At 45.2% G+C, this 23361-nt stretch overlaps 1 protein-coding gene across 9 annotated transcripts in view; it reads right to left on the bottom strand.

The window, feature by feature from the left end:
- cadpsa (Ca2+-dependent activator protein for secretion a) overlaps positions 1 to 23361 on the bottom strand; it is a 316059-nt gene that overhangs the window by 141954 nt on the left and 150744 nt on the right. For all 9 annotated transcript variants that reach the window (XM_078414567.1, XM_078414568.1, XM_078414562.1 and 6 more), the window contains exons 8-9: positions 15321 to 15432; positions 8196 to 8335 (exon numbers count right to left, since the gene is read on the bottom strand). In XM_078414567.1, coding sequence (XP_078270693.1) covers positions 8196 to 8335; positions 15321 to 15432 — 252 coding nt within the window. The remainder of the gene's footprint in view (positions 1 to 8195; positions 8336 to 15320; positions 15433 to 23361) is intronic.

Below are 23361 nucleotides of genomic sequence, written 5' to 3'. Positions count from 1 at the left end.
TTAGGAAGTTTGGCATGTCCCCTACAACCCTCAACAACTTCTACAGATGTACCACAGAAAGCATTTTATCAGGATGCATCACAGCCTGGTTTGGGAACAGCTCCATCCAAGGCCGTAAGAAATTGCAGCGAATTGTGGACGCAGCCCTGCCCATCACACAAACTAATCTCCCTTCAATTGATTCCATTTACACCTCAAGCTGCCTCGGCAAAGGCAGCAGCATAATCAAGGAAGAGTCGCACCCTTGAATTTTAAAACTTGAGGCAAAATAAACAAATATAGACACATTTGCATAAGTTACCAAACTAGGAAGTCTGGAAATGGACTGAATGAGTTGGGCAAAATATGGCCACAGAAAATGGGCAGCACGGTGGCGCAGCGGTAGAGTTGCTGCCTGACAGTGCCAGAGACCCAGGTTCGATCCTGACTACGGGTGCTGCCTGTATGGAGTTTGTACATTCTCCCCGTGACCCGCGTGGGTTTTCTCTGAGATCTTCGGTTTCCTCCCACACTCAAAAGACGTACAGGCTTGTAGGTTAATTGGCTTGGGTTCGGAGACTTGGTATAAGTGTAAATTGTCCCTAATGAGTGCAGGCTTGTGTTAATGTGCGGGGATCACTGGTCGGTGCGGATTCGGTGGGCTGAAGGGCCTGTTTCCGTGCTGTATCTCTAAACTAAACTAAACTAAAATAAAATGGATGTATTAAATGGTACATGTACAGAGGGATGGGTTAGTTTAAGATTATTTTTGTCATGTGTACTGAGAGGTACAGTGAAAAGCTTTGTTTTACATGCTATCTAATCAGATCAAATCATACTAAATACAATGAAGTCAAACACAAGTACAATAAGTAGAGCAGAGAATACAAATATAGGCAGAGCATACAAAGTGTAGAACATAGTCCCCAACAGCGTTCTGCGTTACAACATCAGTTCCAATGTCCGCAATGGGGTTGAGGTGAATCGGAGAGTACCCTACCTTATGGAAGGACCGTTCAGAGGCCTGATAACAGAGGGGAAGAAGCTAATATACAAACCATGTCCACTAATGAATGGTGTTGAATTACCACTGCCATTTTGCAAGTTCCCTGTCATAGTCCTTTGTATAAGTGACATGGCAATAGTCGGAACAGGATAGCATCTAAATAAATGTGGTTCTAGGAATAATCCTCTGAGTTCACATAGAGCTAGATGGGATCAACTGCATCCAATCTATATCCCATTAATTGCACAGAGATAAGTGCACACAACACAATCTTTTCAGGTCATCTAACTCGCCGACTGCATTAAAGAACTGAAACCACAGTAGACTGTCACTGCAAGATAAAATTCTGATGGGATGTCGTTTTTTTTTTCCGAACAAAATTATTTTTAGCTTAATCAATTCCCTCGGTCGTTCCGTCATTTAATGCAGAGCCAGGCTCCTCACGGTAACCGGAGATAAACTTCAATAATCCTCTACCCTTGGTGGGCAAATAGTCACTGCGGCTCGGACGGGAGAGAGTGTTAAAATATACATTTCCACAGAGTTTGACCTTCCATACCTTCAGGCCCATGATGACAGGAAGTACAATCACTTCACCTCGGGAAAGGACAAAGTTATCCCTCTAGCTTCAAAAGGAAAATTGTGAGGAGCAATGCTTACAATGCACCCGAGTAATCTGTTATTGAACTACCCAATGTGGTTCAGAATGAACCTCCATCTTGAAGAGATAACTTGGACGGGCCATAGAGTCATAGAGAGTCATTGAGTGATACAGTGTGGAAACAGGCCCTTCGGCCCAACTTTCCCACACAAGCCAACAATGTCCCAGCTACACTAGTCCCACTTGCCTGTGCTTGGTCCATATCCCTCCAAACCTGTCCTATCCATGTACTTGTCTAACTGTCTTTTAAACGATTGGATAGTCCCAGCCTCAACTACCTCCTCTGGCAGCTTGTTCCATACACCCACCACCCTTTGTGTGAAAAAGTTACCCCTCGGATTCCTATTAAATCTTTTCCCCTTCACCTTGAACCTATGTCCTCTGGACCTCGATTTACCTCTTTGGGCAAGAGACTCTGTGCATCTACCTGATCTATTCCTCTCATGATTTTGTACACCTCTAAGATCCCCCCTCAATCCTTCTGCCCTAGGTACATGGATAGGAAACGTTTTGGAGGGATATGGGCCAAATGTGAGAAAATTGTGTGGCACGGTGGCGCAGCGGTAGAGTTGCTGCCTCACAGCGCCAGAGACCCGGGTTCCATCCCGACTATGGATGCTGTCTGTACGGAGTTTGTACATTCTCCCCGTGACCTGTGTGGGTTTTCCCCGGGTGCTCCAGTTTCCTCCTAAACTCCAAAGATGTGCAGGTTTGTAGGCTAATTTCTTTGGTAAAATTGTAAATTGTCCCTAGTGTATGTGGGATAATATTGGTGTGCGGGAATCGCTGTTCGGCGCAGACTTGGTGGGCCAGAGGGCTTGTTTCTGTGCCATATCTCTAAAATAAAATAAACAAAATTAAACCAAAACGAAAGAAATGGGTCAAACCTAGCATCTTGGTGAGCATGCACAAGTTGGGCCGAAGGGCCTTTTTCTGTGCTGTACTGGTCTATGACCCAAATAAAGAAAGTAATAAGCATAGGCCACTTGGCCCTTCCAGCCTATCTGTATGAAACATAGAAACATAGAAAATAGATGCAGGAGGAGGCCATTCGGCCCTTCGAGCCAGCACCGCCATTCATTGTGATCATGGCTGATCATCCATGTGATCAATCAGTAACCCGTGCCTGCCTTCTCCCCTTATCCCTTGATTCCACTAGCCCCTAGAGCTCTATCTAACTCTTTTAAATTCATCCAGTGAATTGGCCTCCACTGCATTCTGTGGCAGAGAATTCCACAAATTCACAACTCTCTGGGTGAAAAAGTTTTTCCTCATCTCAGTTTTTGAACTGTCTGATTACTGCAGTGACATTGGTTAAAATCAAGATATGAATCTCGTTGCATAAAAGCAATTGAATGATTTTGTATAGATCTTTGCTCACAATTTCACACAGATTCTCATTTCCAGATTAACCTACAAGCATCTTTGATTTCAAAATAAATGAAGACTACTGATTTCGAGAAAATTCCAATGGGGAGAAGGCAGGAGAATGGGGTTCGGAGGGAGAGATAGATCAGCCATGATTGAATGGCGGAGTGATATTGCAAATAATCAGGACAAAAATGTTCATTGTAACCTCCAATTTTGTTTCAGTAAAATGACCTGCACAATCTTGGTGCACCTCTCCAGATCTCTGGGAAGACACGGCTGCAAAGGAAAAGCAGCTCATCCAGTTATTAAAGATGGTAGCAACTCATTCCCCACATCCCCTCAAGGCAAAGGTGCAGGAAAGTTGAAGAGGAAAAACATCCCAGCAGAGCGGACATCCAACAACCATGTTCCCGGCCATTGGTGGAGGCACTGTGCTGCCCCTCCTTGTATAAACTTGCAATCCCAGAAACTCTCTTATACACAGCTTCACAGAAAGATATTAAATGGTTCAGATTAAAAAAAATAATAATTAAAAAAATAAAAATCTTGGTGCATGATTGTTGGGTTAATGGTATATTGAAACGTGGATGCCAATTATTGGCAATTGGAAGGTTTCACTAGGTCCTGAGTCATTTCCCTTTGCTTCTTTTCTTGAACTAGTGATTTGTATTCCATTCCATCCTTAATTCATTGACACTTGCGATATATCTTTAGTTTCGTTTCGTTTGGAGATACAGTGCAGAAACGGGCACTTCAGCCCACCGAGTCCACACCGACCAGGTTATGGGGAGAAGGCAGGAGAATGGGGTTAGGAGGGAGAGGTAGATCAACCATGATTGAATGGCGGTGTAGACTTGATGGGCCGAATGGCCTAATTATGCTCCTACCACATATGATCTTATGACCAGTGATCCCCGCACATTAACACTATCCTACACACGCTAGGGACAATTTACATTTATACCAAGCCAATGACTTTCATATGAAGAAAGAATGGATAGACTCGGCTTGAACTCGCTGGAATTTAGAAGATTGAGGGGGGATCTTATAGAAACTTACAAAATTCTTAAGGGGTTGGACAGGCTAGATGCAGGAAGATTGTTCCCGATGTTGGGGAAGTCCAGAACAAGGGGTCACAGTTTAAGGATAAGGGGGAAGGCTTTTAGGACCGAGATGAGAAAGTTTTTTTTCACACAGAGTGGTGAATCTGTGGAATTCTCTGCCACAGAACGTAGTTGAGGCCAGTTCATTGGCCATATTTAAGAGGGAGTTAGATGTGGCCCTTGTGGCTAAAGGGATCAGGGGGTATGGAGAGAAGGCAGGTACGGGATACTGAGTTGGATGATCAGCCATGATCATATTGAATGGCGTATCAGGCTCGAAGGGCTGAATGGCCTACTCCTGCACCTATTTTCTATGTTTCTATGAACCTACAAACCTGTACGTCTTTGGAGCGTGGGAGGAAATTGAAGGTCTTGGAGAAAACCCACGCTGTCACAGGGAGAACGTACAAACTCCGTACAGACAGCACCCGTAGTTGGATTCGAACCCGGGTCTCCGGCGCTGTAAGCGCTGTAAGGCAGCAACTCTACCGCTGCGCCACTGTGCATACCTGCAATTTTATTTCTCAGAATCACTGTTGATTCTCATTTCATGGCAGAAACATAGAGCGATCTGAATCTGCATTAAACACCAGTTGCAACCTCCGTTCATTTTCTAATGTCGATACTGCCTCCTTATTTGCCACCTCTTTGCAAACCTGCCAGTAACCAGCCAGATAGCCTCAATTCTAAGGAGCATTATTAATCTGTTCTCTTTGTTTTTCACTTTGCCTGCAATAGATATGAAACAGAACAAAACTCTAATGAAAAGCAGTTGAATGGCAAATAAATCACCAGTTCATGTCTAGACACTTGGTCTCCTTCGTCTAATAACCAAGCGTGTACAGAATTAGTCGCGGAGATGCTGCATTTGCAGAAAGCCTTGGTTCTCAATGGTGACATTGTAAAATGACCTTGCAGTACAGAGCCAGGAATAACTATAACACATGCTTATATTGTGTTACAGGTTAAGCAGTCCGGGAAGGATGTCAGAGGGTATTATTTTGGAGAAGGATTTAGATTTTGTCCTGTAAAGGTTCATTTGCAGTGTCTGAGAGGATTTGCCTCTGTGTCTGTCCTCGAGATTTTGACGTTGCCTGTTTCTATTCAATGACAGTAGCAACCCAGCAGAACCAGACTTAAAAGCATCACAGGAGGCTGTGGTGGCCAAGTCAGTAGACATCTCATAAGGTGGCGATTGATAGGTTCTTGATTAGTAAGTGTCAAGGAATTTAGGGAGAAGGCAGGAGAATGGGGTTGAGAGGCAAAGATAGATCAGTCATGATTGAATTGCTGTAGTAGGCTTGATGGGCCGAATGGTCTAATCCTGCTCCTACAACTTATGAACATCAGGTACACGGGTAAAACACAAAGTGCTGGAGTAACTCAGTAGGTCAGGCACCATCTCTGGAGGACGTGGACCAACTGACGTTTCAGATCAGGAACCTGCTTCTGAATCACTGAGTTACTCCAGCATTGTGTTTTAATCTAATAGAAGGCAATAGCTCTGGTTCATTGCGTTTGGCATCGATAGAGTGGATGTGGAGAGGATGTTTCCACTGGTGGGAGAGTCTAGGACCAGAGGTCATAGCTTCAGAATTAAAGGGCGCTCTTTTAGGAAGGAGGTGAGGAGGAACTTCTTCAGTCAGAGGGTAGTTAATCTGTGGAATTCATTGCCACAGAGGGCTGTGGAGGCCAAGTCAGTGGATATTTTTATGGCAGTTAGACAAGTTTTTGATTAGAACGGGTGCCAAGGGCTATGGGGAGAAGGCAGGAAAATGGGATTAGGAGGCAGAGATCAGCCATGATTGAATGGCGGAGTGGACTCGATGGGCCGAAGGGCCTAATTCTACTCCTATAACTTATGAAGTATTTACAGGTCATTCTGGTCACCCTAAGACACCTACAACAGGCTCTTTATTCCAGTAGCAAGAGAGTTAAAGAGGAACCTTATCAGACAGTATGACAGCTAACCTCCCTGTATGCCTTGCTGGAGATTTGATGTTCAAACTGGCAATTTATTCATACATCAAATGTCATGTTGCAGCAAAGCGAAAACCAAGTTAACACTCTGTTTTATTCTAAGATTGATAACTCTGTATTTATATCGCCCAACCCCGGGTGACTATTTGCATGCTAACCACAGAAGCACAAAGTCTCTTGCCCAGAGAAGGTGAATCGAGGACTAGAGGACATAGGTTTAAGGTGAAGGGAAAAAGATTTAATAGGAATATGAGGGGTAACATTTTCGCACAAAGGGTGGTGGGTGTATGGAACAAGCTGCCAGAGGAGGTAGTTGAGGCAGGGACTATCCCAACATTTGAGAAACAGTGAGACAGGTACATGGATAGGACAGGTTTGGAGGGATGTGGACCAAACGTGGGCAGGTGGGACAAGTGTAGCTGGGACATGTTGGCTGGTGTGGGCAAGTTGGGCTGAAGGGCCTGTTTCCACACTATCACTCTATGACTCTAAGTAGATCTACACTCACATATTCCAATCGCTCCATACTCTTAAACCTCTATCAAGTATCTTATACACTGTAAATGGCTCGATTGTAATCATGTATTGTCTTTCCGCTGACTGGTTAGCACGCAACAAAAGCTTTTCACGGTACCTCGGTACACATTACAATAAACTTAACAGTAAATTGTATCTACATGGAAACGTGAAATTATATAGTTTCCACTAACATATCAAATTACGGTCTTTGTAACCGAGGATTAGCTGGTAAAGTGTTGATTTATAAACTTGTTTAGGGTAACTCAAGTGGCAACTGCAACACTGAACATAAAACAACCAGAAAGAAAAAGCCGTATTTCAAACCATTCCTCTTCTGCTTGCTGAAATTTAGCGCAAAAATCTGATACCTGCATGAAATTGAGTGTTTTTAATCATTTATCAACACATCTATGTTTCATACAATCAAAACATAAAACATAGGACAGTACAGCACAAGAACAGGCCCTTCGGCCCACAACATCTGAGCCGAACATGATGCCAAGACCATCATTCATCTAACTGCACATAACCCATATCCCTCCATTCCCTGCATTTCCACGTTCCTAGCCAAAAATCCTTTAAACGCCACTATCATATCTTCCTCAACCACCACCCCTGGCAGTGCGTTCCAGGCCCCCACCACCCTCTGTGCCCCGCACATCTCCTATAAACTTTGCCCCTCTCATCTTCAAGTAAGGTTGCCAACTGTCCCGTATTAGCCGGGACATCCCGTATTTTGGGCTAAATTGGCTTGTCCCGTACGGGACCGCCCTTGTCCCATATTATGCCCGGACAGCGCTGTAGGCCCGGACACTGTAGGCCCAGACACTATAGGCCCGGACACTGTATGCCCGGACACTGTAGGCCCGGACACTGTAGCCCGGGGACGTCTGTAGTCTGGGTAAGTGTAGGCCCAGAGGCCTGCCTAATGGAGGTTGCATAGCAACCCGCCTCCTGGCCCAGGCGGCCGCCATTGCTGGAGCGGGAGCACGTTGCCGCTGGGTGGGTGAGGTCATGTGGGGCGCGGGGCGGTGAAGTCACCCTTTGTCCCTTTGGGAGTGAGGAAGTTGGCAAGCTTTCCTTCAAGCTACGCCCTCCAGTCTTTGATATTGTTTCCCTCCTGGGAAAACTGTTCTGACTGTCCACCCTATCTCTGCTCTTGTAGTTTTATATACTTCAAACAGGTCTCCCTGCAACTCCAGCTTTCCAGAGAAAACAATCCAAATCTGTCTAAAGTGGCCCAAAAACATGATGTTAAGTAAACTAAAGCTGCACATTTAAAGCAACGATCAACTTTCTAAAGCAGCATCCACGTTCTTTAATAGACGCAAAATGCTGGAGTAACTCAGCGGGACAGGCAACATCTCTGGGGGGAAGGCATTGGTGATGTTTTGGGTCAAGAATGAAGAAGGGTCTCGACCCGAAACGTCACCCACTCCTTCTCTCCAGAGATGCTGCCTGTCCTGCTGAGTTACTCCAGCATCTTGTGTCTATCTTCAATTTAAACCAGCATCTGCAGTTCTTCCCATCCACATTCTTGACTTCCAGCAAATGTGTTTATGAGCTGCACACTTACCCACAGTGTTTCATGTTCTGCGGCTTGTCCATCCGAACTGCCAACTTAATTTTCAGATCCTGATCTGTACTGTTTTTTGAGACGATCATTTTGTGCAAATCGGCTGATTTTGGACTATTGGGTGTTGGATGCAAGACGACCTGAAAAAGAACATATAATTCATAGCACGTAACAGACTGGGCACTAAGGTTGCCAACTGTCCCGTATTAGTTGTGACATCCCGTAATTTGAGCTAAATTAGTTTGTCCCGTACGGGACCACCCTTGTCCTGTATTAGTAGGGTTGCCAACTTCCTCGCTCCCAAATAAGGGGCAAAGGGTGACGTCACCGCCCCGCGCCCCACGTGACCTCACCCAGCCAGCGGCCACGTGCTCCCACTCCACCAATGGCGGCTGCCTGGGCCGGGAGGCCGCCATTGGTGGAGCAGGTGCACATGCTCGCTGGCTGGGTGAAGTCACGTGGGCAGTGATGTCACTCTGTCCCGTATTTGGGAGTGAGGAAGTTGGCAACCCTACTGGACGGGTTAACCCGGAACCTAGTTGGCTTCACGGTAAAACTTGTGACGAAACTGTAGGTTCTTTACCAAAACAGTATTGCTGGAGTCGTTGAGTCCATAAGACATAGGAGCACAATTAAGCCATTCAGTCCATCGAGTCAGCTTCACCATTGAATCACAGCTGATCTATTTTTCCCTCTCAACCCTGTTCTCCTGCGTTCTCTCCGTAACCTTTGACGCCCTGTCCTCATCAACAACCTATCAATCTCCGCTTTAAAAATACCCAATGGCTTGGCCTCCACCTGTGTCTGTGGCGATGAATTACAGTCCTAGATTCATAGAATCATACAGAATAGAAACAGGCTCATTGGCCCAACTCGTCCATTTACACCTGAGAAATCAAACTAAAATCAACCTAACTCTGGCAGCACAGTGGTGCAGCTGGCAGTGCAGCACCAGATTCAATCCTGACCTCAGGTGCTGTCTGTGTGGAGTTTCCATGTTCTCCCTGTAACCCCGTGGGTTTTCTCCAGGTGCTCCGGTTTCCTCCCACATCCCAGCGATTTGTGGGTTTATAGGTTCATTGGCCCTCTGTAAAATTATCCCTCGTGTGTAGGGAGGGGATGCGAAAGTGGGATAAACATAGAACTAGCGTGAAAGTGATCGCTGCTCGGCGTGGACTCGGTGGACTGAAGGGCCTTTTTCTGTGCTGTATTTTTCAATCCATTTAATTTCAAACTTATATAGGTTTTACCACAACTGCAATATCTCAAGCTGGAGGGACCAAGAGGCCTAATCTGTCTGCTTCTGTTCTAGGTTTTATGTCTTAATTCATATGTATTTCCATTGCATGTTATTAATTTCCGCTACCGGTATTACACAATATTTACAACACGTTTTCCAGTGAACCAGGTAGGTTTAACACGGGCATGGGACTGGAGGAACTCCGCGCGGTCATGGTGAGAACGTGCAGACTCCACAAAGACTGTACCCAAGGTCAGGACTGAACCCAGGTCACTGAAGCTGTGAGGCAGCAGTCTACATTTTACTACTGTGCCGCCCCGATCCACAATCTCAACCATGTACCGGAGTGCTGGAGGAACTCAGCAGGTCAGGCAGCATCTGTGGAGGGAATGGTCAAGTGACGTTTTCAGGTCGGGACCCAATTTTTCAGACTGATTGTGGAAGGGAGATGGGGGGAGATGAGAAAGCTGTCAGAAAGAGAGGCAGCACATTTGTTTAGTACGGGTGCCAGAGGTTATGGGGAGAAGGCAGGAGAATGGGGTTAAAGAGGGAAAGATAGATCAGCCATGTTGGGCTGAATGGCCTAATTCTGCTCCTATCATTTATGATGCATGCACTAGGGCAGCACGGTGGTGTAGCGGTAGAGCTGCTGCCTTACAGCGCCGGAGACCCGGGTTCGATCCTGACCACGGGTGCTGTCTGTACGGAGTTTGTACGTTCTCCGCATGACTGCGTGGGATTTCTCCCAGATCTTCGGTTTCCTCCCACACTCCAAACACGTGCAGGTTTGTAGGTTAATTGGCTTGGTATAAATGTAAAATTGTCCCTAATGTGTAGGATAGTGTTAGCGTATGGGGATCGCTGGTCGGTGCGAACTCGGTGGGCCGAAAGGCCTGTATCAGCGCTGTATCTTTAAAGTAAATATCCTTCCTTTGTCCCGCCCCCCTGACATCAGACTGAAGAAGGGTCTCGACCCGAAACGTCACCCATTCCTTCTCTCCCGAGATGCTGCCTGACCTGCTGAGTTACTCCAGCATTTTGTGAATAAATCGATTTGTACCAGCATCTGCAGTTATTTTCTTAAACTAAACTACCAGTATGACCTCGGATTCGTGCTTGCATGCACAGCCATGGAGATGTGACAAACACAAGAACAATGGTACTTCAGTAAAAATTAAAAGCATTTTTTCTAGGAACATACTTATTTTCATCATGAAATATGACAGCAGATAAAAATAGCCGATTAAGAAAATATTGTTCAATTTGATTTTCATAATTTGGAATTTTGAATAGTTTGTTGTGAAATTAAATCCAATGAATTTTTCTCTGTTCCTTCACTGTAAGTTCACCAAATATCCCATTAAGTGAGTTAATAGGCATTCCATCACACTTACTGTGCCGTCCGTTATAGTTGGATTGTGCATTAATCTATTGCTGATGCCTCTTATTGTTGCAGTTACCATTGCCTATCTGTTCATTAGTGGATGACGTGCGTTTATCCTTTACTAACTTGTGTGCCTGTACATTCTTGTGCGCTCTTTATTTCCATTTCTGTCCTAGCGACATTATCTGTCCCCGATGCAGAATCTTCAGAGCCGAGACTCGCACGTTTATCTATTTACTGCAGCATCTATTCGCGACAAATTAACTTGTGTAATTTGCCGATGCTGCTGTCTGTGTAGTTGCAAAGGCTCATTTATCATCATACATTTGCCTCGTATAACTCCCATTGTGTTTCTGTCGGATACTGATGTAGCTATTTGTACAGTTACTCATTAATGCTGTAGCTCTCTCACAGTGTGGAAACAGGCCCTTCGGCCCAATGTGCCCACGCCGACCAACGTGCTCCACCTGCCCTAGTCCCACCTGCCTGTGCTAGGCCTATAACCCTCTAAACCTGCCCTATCCTTGTACCTGTCTAAATGTTTCATAAACGATGCAATAGTAACTCCTCTGGCAGCTCATTCCATACACCCACCACCCTTTGCGTAAAAAAGTTACTCCTCAGCTTCCGATTAAATCTTGCCCCCCCCCTCACCTTCAACCGATGTCCTCTGGTTCTTGATTCCCCTATTCCGGGTAAAAGACTCTGTGCATTTACCCGATCTATTCCTCTTATGATCTTGTAACTTCTATAAGATCACTCCTCATCCTCCTGCGCTCCAAGGAACAAAGTCCTAGTCTGCTCAATCTCTCCCTATAACTCAGTCCCTTGAGACCGGGCAACATTGTTGAAAATCTTCTCTGCACCCTTTCCAGCTGGACAACATCTTTCCTGTAATATGGTGACCCAAACTGAACACAATACTCAAAATACAGCCTCACCAATGTCTCCTACACCTGCAACATGACCTCCCAACATCTATACTGTATACTCTGACTGATGAGAAGGCCAATGTGCCCAAAGCCTTTCTGACCACCCCATCTGCATCTGATGTCACTTTCAAGATGTACTCGCGTTTTTAGCTACTGCGGGTAAATTTGTCTGCCTGCCTATTGTGCTGTTATCTCTGTCTATTCCTGCTATTTTTGTTCGTTATCATTACATGCGTCTGTTGCAGATGCAGATGTGGGTTTACTCATCACAGTTATATCAAGGCCATCATTTCTGGGGTGGGACACAATAGAACTGAGACAGATTAACAGGAAGATACCATGAATTAACAAATCCACTCGTTTCCTGCCTTCTCCAGTCAGCTTCTTGGTCCAAATCCATGGGGAAAACAGGGATTGTAGAGTTTTCAAAATAAGGGTGGGAGCCGTTGCCTCACAATGCCAGAGACCAGGGTTCGATCCTGACCTCAAACACTGTCTGTGCATGGAGTTCTCCCTGTGGCCGCGTGGGTTTCCTCCTTGTGCTACGGTTTCATCCCTCATCCCAATGACGTGCGGGTTTGTAGGTTGATTGGCCTCTGTGAAAATTTCCCTAGTGTGTCGGGAGTGGTGATAACATGTGGAACTTGTGGAGAAAGTGGAATAACATAGAACTAATGTGAACGGGTGATCGATGGTCAGCGTGGACTCGGTGGGCTGAAGGGCCTGTTTCTATGCCGTATCTCTAAACTAAACTAAAGAAAACAGCAAATCTCTGCTTGTGCCACCTTAGCTCCATCACACCCAGAGGGCGAGGAAGTGTTGTGGGGAGGTGTGGTGAGACTGGGGCTGTTTCATAGAAATATAGTGAGCTGTAGCTTGTTCTTGCGTTTTCCCCCCTCAAGCTCATAAGGTATTAAGTGATAGGAGCAGAATTAGGCCATTCGGCCCATCAAGTCTACTCGCCATTCAATCATAGCTGATTTATCTCCCTCCTAATTTCTCCTGCCTTCTACTCATAACACCTGACACCCGTACTAATCAAGAATCTATCTGTCTCTGCCTTAAAAATATCCATTGACTTGGCCTCCACAGCCTTCTGTGGCAAATAATTCCACAGATTAACCACCCTCTGACTGGTTCCTCCTCATCTCCTTCTTAAAGGAACGTCCTTTAATTCTGAGGCTATGATCTCTAGTCCTAGACTCTCCCACTAGTGGAAACATCCTCTCCACATCCACTCTATCCAAGCCTTTTACTATTCGAGCTCCAAACAATCACTGTGAATTAGAAGCTTCTGTTTAACTTAATGCAAGGATTGGTTGAATATGGGCCAAACGTGGGAAAATGGGACTTGGTTAGATGGGGCATCTTGGTCGGCGTGGGTGAGTTGGGCCAAAGCGCCTGCTTCTGTGTGGGAAGGAAATGCTGGTTTACACCACAGATAGACATAAATGGCTGAAGTAACTCAGCGGGTCAGGCAGCGTCTCTGGAGAAAAGTAATAGCTGACACTTCGGGTCGAGACCCTTCTTCAGACTGAGAGTCAGGGGAGAGGGAAAGTATAGGTATGAAAAGGTTCAGCCTGTTTCTGTGCTGTATGACTCTATGCCCTGGGAATTAAAGTGACCCTCTTCTAATTCCGAACAATAAAACTGATGTTCTGAATTAATTTCTTTCTTGTAAAATATTTGTTTTGACACACTTTGGGTAGTTCAAAATGGTCTCCATATTTGTTATATTTGATTATATTTCCTTCACTTCAGTTCCACATTTAGCAACAAGCGCAGCGGTAGAGTTGCTGTCTCAAGTACCCGAGACTCGGGTTCGATCCTTGACAGCGGGTGCTGTCAGTATGGAGTTTGCACGTTCTCCCTGTGACAGCGTGGGTTTTCTCCGTGAGCTCTGGTTTCCTCCCACACTTCGAAGACGTGCAGGTTTGCAGGTTAATTGGCTTCTGTTAAATTGTCCCGATGTGTGTATGATAGAACTAGAGTGCAGGTGATCGGCGTGGACTCGGAGGGCCAAAGGGCCTGTCTCCACACTGTATCTCTAAACTAAACTAAACAAATATGGTGCCATATTTGTTCTGTGCATTGGGGCCGCTCACATTGCAGAGGCAAAACCTAAAACTCCAATTCAGGGCAGTGGTGGAGTAGTCACAGACTGAGGCTGGGGAAAATTGTCCTGGCATTGGCAGCATGAGATCAGATAATGGGCTTGTTTAGAACAACAAGAACAATGAATCACAATGAATCACAAAGTGAAAGCCTCAGAATTAAAGGACGTTCTTTTAGGAAGGAGATGAGGAGGAATTTCTTAGTCAGAGGGTGGTAAATCTGTGGAATTCTTTGCCACGGATGGCTGTGGAGGCCAAGTCAGTGGATATATTTAAGGCAGAGATAGATTAGTACAGGTGTCACAGGTTATGGGGAGAAACATAGAAACATAGAAAATAGGTGCAGGAGTAGACCATTCGGCCCTTCGAGCCTGCACCGCCATTCAATATGATCATGGCTGATCATCCAACTCAGTATCCCGTACCTGCCTTCTCTCCATACCCCCTGATCCCTTTAGCCACAAGGGCCACATCTAACTCCCTCTTAAATATAGCCAATGAACTGGCCTCAACTACCTTCTGTGGCAGAGAATTCCACAGATTCACCACTCTCTGTGTGAAAAAAAACCTTCTCATCTCGGTCCTAAAAGACTTCCCCCTTATCCTTAAACTGTGACCCCTTGTTCTGGACTTCCCCAACATCTGGAACAATCTTCCTGCATCTAGCCTGTCCAACCCCTTAAGAATTTTGTAAGTTTCTATAAGATCCCCCCTCAATCTTCTAAATTCCAGCGAGTACAAGCCGAGTCTATCCAGTCTTTCTTCATATAAAAGTCCTGCCATCCCAGGAATCAATCTGGTGAACCTTCTCTGTACTCCCTCTATGGCAAGAATGTCTTTCCTCAGATTAGAGAAGGGAGGAGAATGGGGTTAGGAGGGAGAGATAGATCAGCCATGATTAAATGACGGAGTAGACAGATGGACCAAATGGCCTAATTCTGCTCCTCTCACTTATGATCTAATTAATGAAAGGCTCTTATACACAGAGCAGCATTTGCCTGTGATGGGGAATGAAGAGGCAAAGCAGGCACGAGGGAGATTTGCTGGTTACCAGCTGCAACGGTTGGAATTGAAGGTAGACACAAAATGCTGGAGTAACTCAGCGGGTCAGGCAGCATCTCGGGAGAAAAGGAATGGGTGACGCTTCGGGTCGAGACCCTTCTTCAGATTTTAACCAGCATCTGCAGTTTTTCTCCTACGATTGGAATTATTCTGATCCGAGCACAGAATGCACTGATAATGTTCTTATCAGGATGTTTCTAACAGCGCCGGAAATAAAGACTGCTCTGCTTGATTGCCATTCTCTAAGACAGTTTGGTAAGTGATATGGTCTTGAGTGTGCAATAGGAACTGAAAAGAGCTGCTTTGGCAGCAGTCTCCAAGTGCAATCAGAGCAGACTTGGCACCAACTCCCCTGGTAGAAATCATTAATTGCAGGAAATAAGAAGCACATACCCGACCGAGCTCTTTGTCCTCTAGAGCTAGCACGCCTGTGCTCTCTGTGAAGAGTTTCACCTTGACTGCAGGAAGAGGATGTGTGCTGGTGAAGTCACCTTGGGTACCCCAGCTGCAGGGAAGAAGAAGCCATATCAGAAGAGGTCAATCTTCCTCATACGCACTACATTTACAGCTTAAGTCAAATAAAAATCAGTTACTGACATAATGTGTTATTGACATAATTTTTGCAATAATCAGCCATTGCATAATTACAAACTCATGAAATAATTACTCTTATTAAAGTGGGCCTTCACCGAAATTATTAATTACAAAACATTTAGTTGGAAAGAGAAAGGGTTATCTTTCTAAAGGACACACCAAGTGCTGCAGTAACTCAGTGGGGTATGTAGTATCTCTGGAGAACATGGATACGTGATGTTTTGAGTTGAGACCCTTCTTCTGACTGAGAAGGTTTTCTATCCATGTTCTCCAGAGATGCTGCCTAACCAGTTACTCCAGCACTTTGTGTCTTTTTATGTAAACCAGCGTCTACAGTTCTTTATTTCTACTAATGGTTAGCATATGGTTGCTGATTGACAGACAGTAAAATCAGAAAATGTGGGTATACTGAACATAAACAAAAAAAATCAGCGTTAAGCAGAGCAGACAATGGGCGCAATACAGACGCTTTAAGTCGTTACAAATAGAAGCACTACAAGGTCAGGTCAAGAAACGCATAGTCTCTCCTCTGGAACACAAGCTACGTTCTGACAGAATTAGTGAGTATAATGTAGCACCCCCCTTCGTCAGTTAAGAAACTATAGAAAAGTTTGCAATAGGGAAGGCGAGGCCAAGAGATTTGTTGGTCAAATGTTGGTCAAACGCTGGAAACATTGTAATTCATTCATGGGTGAAAAAATATCAATTTCCAATTCACAAGTTCACAAGTTAAAGGAGTAGAATTAGGCCATTCGGCCCATCGAGGTCTACTCCGCCATTCAATCATGGCTGGTCTCTGCCTCCTAATCCAATTTTCCTGCCTTCTCCCCACAACCCTTGACACCCGTTCTAATCAGGAATTTGTCTATCTCTGCCTTAAAAATATCCACTGACCTGGCCTCCACAGCCCTCTGTGGCAATGAGTTCCACAGATTAACTAATGTCTGACTAAAGAAGTTCCTCCTCACCTCCTTTCTAAAAGAGCTCCCTTTAATTCTGAGGCTGAGGCCTCTGGTCCTGGACTCTCCCACCAGTGGAAACATCCTCTCCACATCCACTCTATCTCTGCCTTTCATTATTCTGTAAGTTTCAATGAGGTCCCCCTCTCAACCTTCTAAACTCCAGCGAGTACAGGCCCAGTGCTGAGCAAGACAAAGTGCCGGAGGAACTCAGGTAGCATCTAGAGAGGGAACGGATAGGCAAAGTTTCGTGGTGGGATCCTTCTTCAGACTTTAAGAACCATGCAGACCAGACTCCCCACCATTGACTCCATCTACACTTCAAATTGCTTCAGAAAAGCAGCCAACATAATCAAAGACTTTTCCCACCCTGGTCGTTCCCCCTTCTCCCCGCTCCCATTTGACAGAAGGAACAGAAGCTTGAAAGCGCGCACCACCGGACTCAGGAACAGCTTCTTCCCCTCTTTATCAGGCTTTTGAACAGTCCATCCATCAGCTGGGGCACTGTCCGATTCATCTCTCCCCATTTTGGACATTGGACTTTGTCTATGGAACTGATGTGCAGCAATGCAGAGAACTGTATTCTGCACTCTGTGCCTCCCCCTTTGTTCCACCTATTGAGCTTGTGTTTGACTTGATTGTATTGTACAGATGTTTAGTATTGGATTGACGTATAGTATTATCTGACCTGATAGAACAGCATGCAAAACAATGCTTTTCACTGTACCTCAGTATATGTGACAATCGTACACCAAAACCCAAAGAATAGATTATCGAACCTAAATTAGGTGAAACATTTTAGATTACTTTCCCGATGTGTAATGGTTTGTGACACAAAGAACAGGTCTGTAGCCAGGCTATTTTATAATTGGTAATTTAAGCTTAGAGGCAGACTTTCATACCCCCTGGTGAGTGTCAGAGTTTCACAATAAAATTCAGCTGTTTCCCAAGGAATCAAGCTTGTTAGTGCTAACTAGTAACATTCATTGGTGGCAAGGACATAGGGGGCAGAGTTTCCCCAACTGATATTGACCTGTGCTTCTGCATTTAAAAACTTCACCCTCCCTTGGAGTTTTTATTGTTATCTGTATAACTACTTTCATGCGTAGGAAGGAACTGTAGATACTGGTTTACACCGAAGATAGACACAAAATGCTGGTGTAGCTCAGAGGGACAGGCAGCATCTCTGGAGAGAAGGAATGGGTGATGTTTCGGGTTGAGGAAAGGTCTCGACCCAAAACGTCACCCATTCTCTCTCTCTCCAGAGATGCTGCCAGTTCCACTGAGTTACTCCAGCATTTTGTGTATAACTACTTTGATATTCATTTCAAAAATATTTCTCACACAATGGGGATAATTTATTTTTGTCATCAGGTGCCAACCTAGATAGATATGAAGAAACAAAACTAAGTAGGTCATGTATTGAAAATAAAAACCTAACATGTTTAGGTAAATAAAAAACTGTAACGTCCAGGTTCAGGAGCAGTGTCTTCCCAACAACCATCTGGCTATTAAACACTACAACTTCCAATTACCCTCCCCTCCCCCTTCCCAGATCTCCCTTTATCTTCCTGTCTCCACCTATATCCTTCCTTTGTCCCGCCCCCCCTGACATCAGTCTGAAGAAGGGTCTCGACCTGAAACGTCACCCATTCCTTCTCTCCTGAGATGTTCCCGGGTCCCATTGAGTTACTCCAGCATTTTGTGAATAAATACCTTCGATTTGTACCAGCATCTGCAGTTATTTTCTTAAACTCCAAACCACAAACTGCCTTGATTGCTCTCGGGACTTGGAGCCTTGGTTTTTGTCCTGGCATTACTTATTTTTGTATGTTTTTATATATGGAATTTATTTTTGTTGTTTATCATGATGCCAACTGAGTACTATTTTCACAAAGGCTTAAAGGTTTGGACAGGGTCGATGCAGGAAAAATGTTCCCCATGTTGGGGGAAGTCCAGAACCAGGGGTCACAGTTTAAGAATAAGGGGTAGGCCATTTAGGACTGAGATGAGGAAAAACTTCTTCACCCAGATAGTGGTGAATCTGCGGAATTCTCTGCACAGAAGGCAGTGGAGGCCAATTCATTGGATGTTTTCAAGAGAGAATTGGATTTAGCTCTTACAGCTAAAGGAATCAAGGGATATGGGGCAAAAAGCAGGAACGGGGTACTGATTTTAGATGATCATATTGGATGGCGGTGCTGGCTCGAAAGGCCGAATGGCCTACTCTTGCACCTATTTTTCTATCTTTCTATGTAGAAATGGCTTGATTGTAATCATGTATTGTCTTTCTGCTGAGTGATTGGCACCCAACAAAAAGCTTTTCACTGCACCTCAGTGCACATGACAATAAACTAAACTGAATATCTGTTGTGCTGCTGCAAGTAAGAATTGATCCATATCGGGGCATGTGACAATACAACAGATCGCTCAAACTACAGTTCAGATCAGGAAAGCAATTCTAAAATGGCAGAATATGAAAAGTAGAGAACCTATGTCTCCTGTATTAAGAGATCAAACATTGGGCAGACTCGAGGTTTATTTATGGGAGGTCAATGATCTCTCTGCAATTTTCATCTCAAGCACTCAGCTTTATCTTCTAATACTTTGCTTTTATTTATGGCTATTTTTGTACCATCAGGTTTATTCAAGGGCATGGCAGTATTTTGTAAAGCATTAGCAGCCTCTGCAGGTTTTGTTCATTGGTCTGAGCCATGCGGCCCAGACTGTGGAGAACTGGAGTAGATGAAATGTAGAAACAAAGAACTACAGATGCTGGTTTATTGTAGCAAAGATAGGCACAAAGTGCTGGAGCCAAGCAGCATCTCTGGAGAAAAAAGGATGTGTGGCGTTTGGGGTCAGACTGAAAGTAGGAGGTGGAGGGGATGGGAGGGTAGAGAGCTGGAGGCTGAAGAAGGGATCTGATCCAAAATGGCACCCATCCTTTTCCTCCAGAGATACTGCCTTGAGCTTTCAATCATCTATTCCTTCTGCGTGATGGGAGAGGGGAGAAGAAAGAGTGACAGTGAGAAGAGGGATAGCGACTCAAAACATTCAGATACAACTGTAGGTTAGAGCTCAGTATCCACCTGGCCTGATTGATCAGGAACAAGGTCCAATCCCACAAAACCAGAGGCCTGATTATCTCCATTGCCTTACCTGACAGCTGCAGGCTCTCACCTCAAGGCACGCTAAAAAATCAGAGCTCTAATCTAATTCCTTGATTCTGCTATTTGGATAACTTATGCCTGGGTATATTTGGAGGTGGTTCAATTGGCTTCATTGCAAGGAACGTCTAAGATACTGCCCGTTTCCACCTTGACTTTTCTAGCTTAATCTATTGGAAAAGCCCAATGTACATACCTCAGTAAAAGCAAGACACGAGTTGGCAATAGAGTTCCTGATCCAGACACAAGCAACTGCAGGTGCAAGTTTACAATAAAGGACACAAAGTGCTGGAGTAACTCAGCTGGTCAGGCAGAATAGGGATAGGCAATGTTTCGGGTTGGGACCATTCTTCAGATGTCTGTGTTCCTTATCAACATGGTCTGATTGGCAGCAACATTAAAGAGGGGTGGCACGGCGGCACAGCGGTAGAGTTGCTGCTTTACACCACCAGAAACCCGAGTTCGATCCTGATTACGGGTGCTGTCTGTACAGAGTTTGTACCTTCTCCCTGTGACCACATGGGTTTTCTCTGGGTGCACCGGTTTCCTGGCATTCTTCAAAGACGTAGAGGCTTGTAGGTTCATTGGTTTCAGTAAAATTGCAAATTGTAAATTGTCCCCAGTGTGTGGGATAATGCTAGTGTATGGGGTGATCCCTGGTCGGCATGGACTCAGTGGGCCGAAGGGCCTGTTTCCTCGCTGTATCTCTAAAGTCTCGGAGATCGCAGAGCCTGCGATCCTTTGCCGAGGATCGACTGTGGAGAGCTCCAACCGCAGGGGCCTGCGGACTTTAACACCGTGAAGCCCGCGGTCTCTGGTAGGAAGAGGCCGACTCGGGAGCTCCACGCCGCGGAGAGAGTTTTAATCGCCCCGATGCGAGAGTTTCGATCATCCCGACGCGAGGGCTTCGGACAGTCGGCAGCGGCGACTGCGGATGGTTCAACTGCCCCGACCGTGGGTGAACAAAGAGGAAGATGATGGAACTTTATTACCTCACATCACAGTGAGGAATGTGGAATCTGCTGTGGTGGATGTTTATGCTAAATTTTATTTTATGTGGCTGTGTGTCTTGGTGCTTTTTACTTCGTATGGCTGTATGGTAACTCAAACTTCACCGTACCTTAATTGGTACATGTGACAATAAATTGATCTTGAAATCTTGAATCGTGAAGTCTAAAATGGCACAAAATGGCAATTTACATGAATTTTCTGATGAAGTTATGGCAAAGAAACACGTGATATTAGTGGTTCTAAATGTCTTTGGTGAGAATGTAAAGCAGCATGTGCCTTGGGAATAGGTTCCAGTGGAGGCAATTAGGGCGGAAAAAAATTACAACAGTACAGTAATGCAAGCGGTTAAAGCAAATTTCCTGCCTTTCTTTTTATCTTGTTAAGCATCTAGCAAGAAACTAAAACTGGATCCACCTCTCCCCAGGATCAATGAATGGTGTCTTGAACAGAGATCTTGCCGGGTGAAGCTTTGATCTGGTTTCGCAACGATTTTGAAACTTTAAGCATTGTACCGTCTTCCAAGACAACAAGGCAGTGGTTGAGTTGCTGCCTTGCAACCAAAGGCCCGGGTTCAATCCCGGTCACGGGTGCTGTCTGTGCGGAGTTTGCACGTTCTCCCCGTGACAGAGTGGGTTTTCTTTGAGATCTTCGGTTTCCTCCCACACTCCAAAGACTCGCGACTAGGCTTGTATACACTGGAATTTAGAAGGATGAGAGGGGATCTTATCGAAACATGTAAGATTATTAAGGGGTTGGACACGTTAGAGGCAGGAAACATGTTCCCAATGTTGGGGGAGTCCAGAACCAGGGGCTTCAGTTTACGAAAAAGGGGTAGGCCATTTAGAACTGAGATGAGGAAAAACATTTTCAGTCACAGAGTTGTAAATCTGTGGAATTCTCTGCCTCAGAAGGCAATGGAGGTCAATTCTCTGAATGCATTCAAGAGAGAGCTAGATAGAGCTCTTAAGGATAGCGGAGTCAGGGGGTTTGGGGAGAAGGCAGGAACGGGGTACTGATTGAGAATGATCAGCCATGATCACATTGAATGGCGGTGCTGGCACGAAGGGCCAAATGGCCTATTCCTGCACCTATTATCTATTGTCTAAAGACGCACAGGTTTGTAGGGTAATTGGCTTGGTATAAATGTAAGATGGTCCCTAGTGTGTGTAGGATTGTGTTAGTGTGTGGGGATCGCTGGTCGGCACGAAGTCGATGGGCCGAAGGGCCTGTTTACGCTCTGAATCTCCAAACTAAACTAACCCTAACTAAACTTGAGGTAGAAGGTTTTAGCATTTGCAGGCTCATCTCCTGTCCCACCTGTCCTGTCAGAGTGAGGACCAATGCAAATTGGAGAAACAGCACCTCATATTTGACTTGGGCAGCTTACAACCCAGCGGTATTGATGTTGATCGATATCAATTTCTCTGACCAAATAACCCTTGCTTTCCCTCTCCCATCCTAGTTCTCCGACTAGTTTCACTGTCCTGATTAATTTTAGTGATTGTTTGCCTCGTTGTCTCCTTCCCCTCAGACAACAATGAACCATTCTACATTTCCTTAGCATCGTCTGCTTTGATCTGTATTTCTCACACCTTATCCTTCCAAACCTCTAGACTCCCTCTCCCCTGACTCTCAGTCTGAAGACCCGAAACGTCTCCCATCCCCTGTATCCAGAGATGCTGCCTGTCCCGCTGAGGTACTCCAGCATTTTGTGTCCACCTCCTGTCCTACAGTTGTTTTCAAAGGAATCAATGCTACATGTGTCCAGTCTCGGACCATGCATGGGTGTTCTGCAGATTAATGAAACTTGCAAAGAAAACCCAAAGAGATCCAACAATGATAAAGAAGAAAGATAGAATACTAGAAATATACTTAGTGTCCCACATACGATAATGGTGATGATGATTCTTTGTTATCACTCTGTTGTCATTCTTTGTTTTGCGTATCATCCACAAAGTATACAAAGATGCCACATATAGGGTGCCGACAATGTTACAAAGTATTCATTGTGGTCCCGATGGTCCTCTTCATTCTCGCAACACCCCCCCCCCCCCCCCCCCACCTCACCCTCCCACGCCAGGTCCCTCTTCGTTCCAGAACCAGGGGCCACAGTTTAAGAATAAGGGGTAGGCCATTTAGAACAGAGATGAGGAAAACCTTTTTCAGTCAGCGAGTTGTAAATCTGTGGAATTCTCTGCCTCAGAAGGCAGTGGAGGCCAATTCTCTGAATGCATTCAAGAGAGAGCTAGATAGAGCTCTTAAGGATAGCGGAGTCAGGGGGTATGGGGAGAAGGCAGGAACGGGGTACTGATTGAGAATGATCAGCCATGATCACATTGAATGGTGGTGCTGGCTCGAAGGGCCGAATGGCCTAGTCCTGCACCTATTGTCTATTGTTCTCTCGGCAACACCCACATAATTGGTAAAAAGGATGCGTCTGTGCTACAACCTAATGATACAAAGAGTTTCAATCGGTCTCGACCCGAAACGTCACCCATTTCTTCTCTCCAGAGATGCTGCCTGTCCCGCTGTGTTACTCCAACATTTTGTGTCTATCTTCGATTTAAACCAGCATCTGCAGTTCCTTTCCGGCACGTCACAACAGAGACGTTCTCTGGAATGAATCATTAAGTTATCATTTTACCAACATTGATGTGTCAGGACAAACCAGGCTTGTGAAGTTTCAGCATGAATTCATGATAG

Source organism: Rhinoraja longicauda, chromosome 17 (genome assembly GCF_053455715.1).
Source record: "Rhinoraja longicauda isolate Sanriku21f chromosome 17, sRhiLon1.1, whole genome shotgun sequence".
Classification (NCBI taxonomy): Eukaryota; Metazoa; Chordata; class Chondrichthyes; order Rajiformes; family Arhynchobatidae; genus Rhinoraja; species Rhinoraja longicauda.
This window is presented reverse-complemented; position numbering and strand designations above follow the sequence as displayed.